Source organism: Thunnus albacares, chromosome 9 (genome assembly GCF_914725855.1).
Source record: "Thunnus albacares chromosome 9, fThuAlb1.1, whole genome shotgun sequence".
NCBI lineage: Eukaryota > Metazoa > Chordata > Actinopteri > Scombriformes > Scombridae > Thunnus > Thunnus albacares.
In genome coordinates this window covers 475,522-485,000 of record NC_058114.1, presented here as the reverse complement: position 1 = coordinate 485,000, position 9,479 = coordinate 475,522, and the positions used below count along the sequence as shown (strand labels likewise).

The 9,479-nt window shown below is 40.7% G+C and overlaps 1 protein-coding gene across 1 annotated transcript in view; it reads right to left on the bottom strand.

The window, feature by feature from the left end:
* Nucleotides 1-4,779, bottom strand: part of dph5 (diphthamide biosynthesis 5) — an 11,083-nt gene extending 6,304 nt beyond the window's left edge. Inside the window, exons 1-2 of the mRNA XM_044362475.1 lie at nucleotides 4,496-4,779; nucleotides 173-297 (exon numbers count right to left, since the gene is read on the bottom strand). Of these exons, the coding sequence (XP_044218410.1) occupies nucleotides 173-297; nucleotides 4,496-4,630 (260 nt within the window). The 5' untranslated portion in view covers nucleotides 4,631-4,779. The remainder of the gene's footprint in view (nucleotides 1-172; nucleotides 298-4,495) is intronic.
* Nucleotides 4,780-9,479: the final 4,700 nt, after the last annotated feature.

The following is a 9,479-nucleotide window of genomic DNA, read 5'->3' as shown; positions in this document are numbered from 1 at the left end:
GAAGCTTCAGACCGCAGCTCTCAGTCTGTGATTAACTCTGAGAGGAATCTGGTGGTTTTGTGGAGAAATCTGCTGAAAAGAGAAACTCTGTGGTTGCATCCAGCACGCTGACGCAGCAGCTGCAGCTGATCTGTGGGATCAATATGAGCTGCTCTGATGCGTCATGACTCACCCGAACGGATCTCCCACCACCAGGAACGCCACGTCAGTCACATCTGCATCCTTCAGGATCTCATCAGCTCCCTGTTCCACCAGATCCCTGTCCGCCAGGATCAACTGCTTCCCATAATACTCCTCCTGAGGGGGAAAGGTCATTGTTAGCATGCTGCTAAAGAGGCTAACGTACAGTTTAATCAGCTAGCCTGTGGCTAAAGAGGCTAACGTACAGTTAAAACAGCTAACACACAGCTAAAGAGGCTTACTTGCTGCTAAATCAGTTAACATGCTGCTAAAGCAGCTAACATACAGCGAAAGTAGTTTATTAATAAATTAATTGCTTCCAGTGTTTGATTTTATTCAGTTTTCTAGTTCTTGTCTCTGATGTTCGTTCAGACTTTAGCTGCTGGACTCCATCTTGTTAAAGGTTGGTATATGCTGAGTTCAATGTGATGGGATTTACTGTGTATCAATTAACACAGTAAACTCGTTCATGGATAAAAACCGCAACACAAAACCACAAAACATCATCTTATGCACCTTTCATAACTCCTAGTGTGGCGCCGGTTTCTAGCCTCCACCTCGTTCTTAACCAATTTCAGGATTTTTCTACCATTGCTGTTAGGTCTTCTTCATAGGCCCCTCCCCTAATGACATCATTTCCAGTAAAACTCCTCCCACAATGACATCATGAATGACCTTGACGCTTTGGCAAAGATCCAAGTATGATTCATCTCAGAAACAACGGAGTCTCTAAAACTCTAAAACTGGCCTTTAATAATCACGACTTACAGGCAAAACATTCAAACATCATAAGTTCTCATCGGCTAGTAGTCAAATATCACGAGCTCATGACTCCAACATCTTTCTGCACCTGTGCTGCACCTGGCCAAGGAAGATGATTAAAAGACATGAAGCTGAAGAAGCTAATCATAAGCTCTGAGGTAGCAGCTCAGTAAACTAACTGACGGTACTGCGTCGGTCGGTCGGTTAACAGACTTCGGTTGTATGATGAGACACAGGAATGTGTTTTCTTGGAGGTACAACAACAAGCACGAGCAGCGCTCCAACTGTGCGTCTGTTTGGTATTCTGGTGACCAGCGCAGTGCACATGGTGACCAGCTGGGAGGACCGGCGCAGACTGGTTCATTACAGAGAAGCAGCGCAAAGACAGTTGTTGTATTTTGACATTTGATCCTAAATGTTCCCTGAAAAACAGACGACGTCTCAGAAACACATCAGTTTGTGTCATAATGTTGATCTGCTGCTGCTTTGGTGATTTTATCAACAGGATCAAACTAAATACTCCCTGCAACAACAGATTAATGCTTCAAATATAAATCATTTATTTCAATGAGCATTCTTCAACCAAAAAAATCACCACACAAAGTAACGTTTACTACGGTTGAAGCAGGAAAGTCAGTAAATCAGTCTGCATTGATCTATAAATGAATGTGTAGCTCTTTATACTGTATGAAAAGCTTCTTCAGTTCATTAAACGTCTGCAGCGTCTGAAGGCAGCAGGACTGATATGTTGATACGCAGCCGTTCACTGTGTTTACCTTCATTAAACCACCTGATGACACCAGGCTGCTACAGAATAACCACACACACACCTGTACACACATCAGACCGGTCGGTTAAAACTCCATATTCTGCTGTTTATGAAGGAGACATCGGGTTTCTTTTTAGTAAAAGTTGTGTCCTGTTTTATCCTTGAAACACGTTGCTGTGTAAACACTATTGTGTGAGATTAACTACTAAACTCTGTGACCATGAATGATGTGAGATACATTAGAATCACTGCTGAAAGAGCATCTGTCCGATATGATCATATTAACAGCGACTGGCTGGAGGAGAGGGACGGCAGGTTGAGTCGTGCTTCATATATTCATGTATGACTATCTACTCCGTAATATCAAAGTGGTTTAATGATGGCAGGTTTATCTTTTCTGTCTTGGAACATGCAGAGCTTTAATGAAGCAAAGCAGCGCAGCAGCTGTTTGGATGTCAAGTTAAAAAAAGGTCGATATTGCACAAGAAACTCATTTAATGCAGCAAGATGCAACTAAAGTTGATAACAGTACATTTAAAGTTGCTGGAAACCAGTATTCCTCTCTGTTTCCCAGTTACAGGGTCTCGTCAAGGCTGTTAGTCACTGTATCATTGGAGCCGCTGGTACTACAGGCCCTATAGCTGTGGGGAACACCAGCCATTTTGTTTCATTGTATGCGGACGATGTTTTATTATATTTTAACAATGTGGCACAAGATTTACCACATAGTAAAGGCTATAAAATAAATCTGAACAAATCTTCACTTTTCCTTTTGAATAATGCTTTAATTTATTCAGAATAGTTTCCCAATTTAAGTATCTTGGTATAGATATTTTCTCTACTCTTGATAAAATTGTCAGCAAGAATTACAAATGTTTAAACAACTCAAAGTCAGAAGTTTTTATATCAAAGTTTCTCTGGAGACTTAAAAACACAGCAGGGTAAACGATTGGCTGGATTTATATGTCTATTATCTATTATTTACACTCTGCCCTCTTATATGCAGCTATGTGTACATAATTTATTAACAATACACTTAAGAAATAAAATTAAAATTTGATCACACAAAAAAATCTTTATTTTTCATTTCTGTTGTTACTATAGTAACTAACTGCATCATGTGATGTTTCCTGGAGTTTTGTGAGCAGCTTCTGGTTCCTGAAGTGTTTTTGAGATTTAAAATCTTATGTTTTTAAGTTTGTCATTTTCATTTCAAGAAACATTAACTGTCATGAGATTATAGCGATTACAATATCAGATTATATTACACTGTAAGACTTTCAGATCCCGTTGAAGCTAACGGTCTGGTGAGGTAGCTGGTAGAGCTCCAACTAACCATTTACTGCATCGTTGATAAATAGATCAATAGATTAGTTGTTTAGTCCATAAAATGGTGAAAAATGTGGATCAGTGTTTCCCAAAGACGACGTCCTTAAATGTCTTGTTTTGTCCACAACTCAAAGATCTTCAGTTTACTGTGATAGATCAATTATCAAAATAGTTGGCGATTAATTTTCTGTAGATCAATTAATCGGTTAATCGTTTGAGCTCTAGTAGCTAAAACTATGTTGAGGAGCTAAAACGTAGTAAAAATACTGAGGTGAGTTTACAGATCAGTAGGAGGAAGTGAACACACAGCTGACTTCAGGTTGAGGTAGTTTCTGTAGTTTTTACTGTACAGGTGAGACGTTTCAGACGCTGCTGGTTCATGTTTCTCTGTCAGAGACTCTCAGTTCTCAGATCCTGTTGAATCATCACAACCTGACGCCTGTTCAACATCTACATGCTTCTACTGGCTCACACACAAATTTACATAACATATCACCAGGAGACTGTGGTCCAATACAAGCTCTGATCAAGTGCATTGAACTAATCAGTGATTGGATGTGCCACAAGTTTCTTCAATTAAACAAAGATTAAACTGAAGTCATTGTTTTTGGAGCCGAAGAAGAACGATTAAAAGTCAGCTTCTATCAGTAATGTTAAAAACCACCACTATACACTACACTATACTACACTATACTATACTATACTATACACTACTATACTATACTATACTACACTATACTATACACTACTATACTATACTATACTACACTATACTACACTACACTACAGTGTAAATACTGTAAACTGGTGTCAGAGTAAACACCTGTAGGGTCATTACATCATCAGGAATCACATCGAGGAGATTAAAGAAATATTTGAAATGTGAAAACAGAAGAAGGAAAAGCAGCTGCTCACATTTATACCGAGGAAGTGAACTAACAGTTTACTGCTGTCACTAATAAACACACTGCTGAGGTTCCTTAAAGGTCACTGAGGTCAACAGACAAACGTCACTGAGGAAGCTAACAGCTAACAGCTAACTGATAAACACTCAGAATAACAGTTATGAACCCTAACATCCCATAAAACACAATTAAATATTTATACTTTATTTTATTGTGTTTCTTCACTTATTGTATGTTATTGTGTATATATTATTATTATTATTATTTACTGTCCTTGTCATATTTTCTGTTTCCTTTGATAATATTTGATGCATCTTCTATTTGCAATGTTTAATATTTTAATTGTGATGAAACAGACATTTGTTTTGATTAGTAAAGTTTTTTGGGGAAAAACAAATCCAACAGACAGACGTGTTTTCAAATAAACTTGAGAAAAAGCTGCAGAGATCAACAGACATCAACAGACAGCAGCTGAATATGTAAATATAATAACTGCTGAAACATTTCTCTGTCTGATGAAACCACACAGTCGAAGCGTGTCCGGACTCACCAGAGCCTCCTTCCCCACGGTGAGGATGGAGGTGTAGGCCTCCAGGTAAACCCTGCTGCAGCCCTTCACCGCCTGCAGACCCTTCACCGTGATGTCCGCGGCGTCTCCCAGACCCAGGCCGATCAGGTACAGCATCCCGCCGGCTGCGAGCTCTGCTGTCGGTCGGTGTCGCAGCGGTGCTCCACTAATGTAAAAACCTCAGAGGAGTCTCTAAACTTACTGTTTCATACATTCACGTGTAGTCTCCATGCACAGACTGGAATACGGTTTGCCGTAAAATGTTTACATTTTACGACAGCTACAGTCGCGATACGTCCTTGCGTCGTTTGGGCAAAATGAAGCCAAACTCCATCAAAAAATCTGGTTATTTAATAATTGTTTGCTTATCAGTACAGCTGTCATGAGTATTATATAAGATGTTTTTACTTACTGACAGAATATGATGCAGTCTTTAGTTCGGCATAAATAGAAAGACATTTCAAACCAGTAAAACCAGAGAAACTGCGGAATAAAGTGATTTTTATGGGGTTTTTTTATCTGCCGAATTGAAGAGACTCTCATCATGTTTCAGACAGAACAGAGTTATAGTTTTACTAGCTGATGTTAAACAGATTAAAACCAAAATTAAATATCAAATACTATATTTCTGAATGGAGGCTGGTGTAGTGTTGCTTAAAATAAGGAAGAAACTCGCTGACTATTAAGAATTTAATTAATTTTCCTTTCAGAATTAAAACAAAAACAAAAACTAGAAACAAAAACGTCGTTTGAAGTTTTAGTTGATGGCTTCATCTGTTTGACAGTCAAACATTCAAACAGGAAGTGTTTCTGTAAACAAGAACCAGACTTCAGATTTACTTTTACTGAACATATCTGATGGTGATGTTACATCATCTTTAGCTGTTGTTTGTTAACATATATTTTATTTTATTTCATTTTCATATATTTTTACTGAAAGATAATTAACTACATATAATAATCTCCTCACCAGCCCAAAAACCTTCAGACAGACACATAACTGACACATTTTTATATCTTTAAACTTCTCAAACAACATGAAAATAGAGAATAACATCTGTGACATCTGATCATCCAGCTGTGGTTTATTGAAGGAAAAGTTCATAAAGAATTTACTGAAAAAATGCAACTTATAACCACAACATAACTACTTGAAACCACATGAGGATGTCTGTGGAGACGTTGAAGTAAATCAACAGAGAGCTGGTTCGTCCACAAGAACATAAACTATATGGCCAAAAGTATGTGGACACATACTTTATGGTACTTTTGTTCTTGTTCTGTGTTTGAGCTTTTAGTTCTGATGAAGGAAAGTCTGAGTTTAGACTGGTGGGTCGCAGGACGACTAACGAGAAAGTAAAGAAGAAGAAAAAACATAAAGTATGTTTTTGGTTTTACTGCTGACAGCTCACCGACCGCCTGTAACCAGACAGAGAGGTTGAGAACCAGAGTCAACAGTTTGTGTTTGACTCTTTCCTGTTTCAACATGACACACAGACGCTCCGTGAAGAAACGCTTTTCCTGCCAAGAGGAACCAGTTTATCACAGCATCACTGATGCTCCTCAACGTCTCATTTAAAGCCAACGGAGGAGATTTCAGCTGTCCACAAACTTTTGGCCATGTGTACATGAACACAGGGTTAACTTAGATGTTAAAGATGATCTCTCTCTCTCTCTCTCTCTCTGCTGCCCCTGGTTGCCCGGTCGTTTCCATGGTGACGGCGGCCGGCAGCGCGGCGTGTGAAAGCAGCGGAGTTGTGAATGAGGCGGTGGGAAAAACTTCTCTCTCTCTCTCTCCACAGTCTGTTTCTCCCTCAGTCGCCCCTTGTTGTGGTAAACAAGCCTCAGCAGACCACGTGACCCCCCCCCGCACCCCCCCCCCCCCCCTCTTCTAACTGGGAACCAGTTAATGACTGGGATGGTTGGTGGGTTACATAATGGGCTCCTCTGGAGAAGGGGGGTTGTGGTCCTTTGTGTGGGGGTTCAGGGTTTGTTCGGCTCCAGTCATCCAGAGAATCGACTCCGTCTCTGTTAACTGTTTCTCTTCAGATTCAGACTCCTGATGCTCCGGATCTGGATCCTGTTTCAACATGTAAACATCAAATCCTGGTTCCAGAGAGCTGGATCAGACCTGAACCTGAAACAGGAGTTAAACCCAGAGAGGCCTCACCTGGTTCACTCAAAGCTGGATCAGACCGACTTCATAGCTTTACGTGTTCTGGTTCAGTGATTCGTACTCAGCAGGGCTGGAAAGTAACTAAATACATTTAATCAAGTACTGAAGTACAGTTTGAGGTACTTGTACTTTAATGAGTATTTCCATGTGATGCTACTTTCTACATTTCAGAGGGAAATATTGTACTTTCTACTCCACTACATTTATTTGACAGCTTTAGTTACTTTTCAGATGAAGATTTGACACAATGGATAATATAACAAGCTTTTAAAATACAACACATTGTTAAAGATGAAACCAGTGGTTTCCAACCTTTTTGGCTTTTGACGTCTTACAAAAAGCAGTGTGTAGTATATTTAAAATATAAATAATTTAAAGTGTGAGAGTCTCACAGCTGACAGAAAGTCATCAGATAACTGTGATGCAGGTGATGTATGACGCTCGCAGGTGTGTTCAGGTGACTCCTCTGTCACGGTCAGACCGTCTCTGCTGGACTCAGACATCAACAGGATTAAACTGATAAAAACTAAACTGGATTAAAACTGTTTGTGTTCAGATGTGATCTTCAGTCAGACCCTCCAACACATCAGTCCATCACTGCTGCTCATCTTCATGACTTTCTCTACAGCCTGTTAGTGACTGTTCTTCTTTTCACTCAAGCAAAAATGTGCACACAGACGTCAGACACAGTAGCAGTAAATATTCTGTCACAAGTAAAGGCCCTTTATTCACAATTTTACTTAATGAACACATATTCTGCACATCTCCAGCTCTATATTTATATTCTGGGGCTCTACTGGAATAAAACCTCCTTATTGATCTTCTACTGGTCCTTTATGCAGCCCCTCAGTTCAGCCTCTGTCTGAAACAGGCCGTTTTAGCTCCTGTCTCTTTAAGGCCCCGCCTCCTGATGAGCCCGCTCTGTTCTGATTGGTCAGCTTCAGGTCGGCCCCCGTTCGGCCCCCAGTCGGGATGCCACATGAGGATTTAATGGAGATTTAAACCTGGATTAGATTTCATTAAAAAATAAGTTTTTAGATCATAACATTTTATTTTAATGGTATTTCTTTAGTGCTCCAACTAGCCAATATTTTCATTATCAACGATTCTGCAGAATATGTTCTCAATTAATTTTTAATTCTATAAAATGTCAGAAAATCTTAAAAATGGCATCACAGTTTCACCCGAGGTGACGTCGACACCTTCGGCCCTTTTCACACATTAACAGGCGTCTTAAATGACCGCAGTGATCGGATCTCATTTCCCTCTATATGCAAATAAAAACGTACAAATTATACCGTAAATCCTGAGCTCCTGGTTTTTGGTTTAATTTCTATTTTGATTGCTGATTTGATGAGGAAAATGGTTTAAAACAGGAAAAAACAGGAAGTGGATTTCGTTTTTTAATTCATATACAGCTTTGGACGGAGGGTTCACGGACCGGGAGGCAGCGATGCACTTCCTGTTCCTAGTCTGCAGGAAACTAGAGGACGTCAGTTGAGTAGGTGTCCTTCAATGTGGCCCAGGATGCATTGCGTTTACACTGCTAAAAAATGTGAGACCACCTCCAAATGTGGTCTGAGTGATCAGATCTCAACGCGTCTCTACACCTGTGCTTCGAGCTGTCCACCTGTGATCAGATCACCAGACATGTTAATTCCAGGTGTAAACAGGACCTTACTTGTTCCTGTAGAATAACATTTAGAAAAACAGAGAAACTGGAACTACAGAATGTTTTGGCATTTTTTTGTGGAAACGATTAATCAATGATCAGAATAGTTGCTGATTATTTCAATCAACTAAACATTTCAGCTGTACAAGATGCTGTAAAAGAAACCTAAAGCAGGCACCAACTAACAGATCAGTGTGGCGGCTGCATGTAGGCAGATCACTCCGTCTGTAGCGGCTCCTGGGATTTCTGAAAGTCAGACAGATTTGATGGAGCAGAAGCTTGTGGTGTCAGTTTGTTGTTGGAGCAGCTGATAAAAAGTTTAAAGTGGAACATTTAGCTTGTAGATTATAAACATGGACTGAATGAATCAGCGTCTGTGGACACTTGATGACTGACTCTGCTGTGATTGTGTAATTGATGCTAAGCTAACCAGTGGGAGCAGGTTAGTGTGTTTATGACTGTTTGACAGGATGTAGGTTTTATATCGAGGCGTGGCTGCAGCTGCAATTATGGCTGCGGCTGTTACAAGGCTGCGACACATATGTGTTTAATGGATGTCAGCACACACACACACACACACACACACACACTGGTGACAAGGAAGGACCTAGCTTTCTGGATTCCACTCTGGCAGGTCTCGGGTGGAAAGCCAGACCTTCTGACCAGGGTTGTAGTGAGGGGCAAGAATGTTGCGTCGATTAGCTTCTCTTCGGTACCGGTCGGAGATGCGTAGCAGAGTGGAGTGAGCCTGCAGGCAGGTACAGCTGCATTGACGAATGTAACCCTGACCTTCTGTTCCTATTCTGGGAAGAGTGGGGTTGATACCCCAGGGAGCACTGGAAGGGGGAGAGTCCAGTTGCTGAGCTGGAAACAGTGTTGTTTGCATATTCTACCCACAACAGTTGCTTGGACCAGGATGAGGGGTTGCAGGACGAGAGGCAACGCAGGGCCATCTTCATCTCCTGGTCCATCCTCTTGGTATGGTCACTGGACTGTGGAAGCCAGATGAAAGGCTAACAGAGGCTCCAAGCAGGCTGCAAAATCAAGCCAAAAACAAGAGGTGAATTTGGGCACCTGGTCGGAGACAGTGTCTCTGGGGAGGCTGTGGAGATGGAATA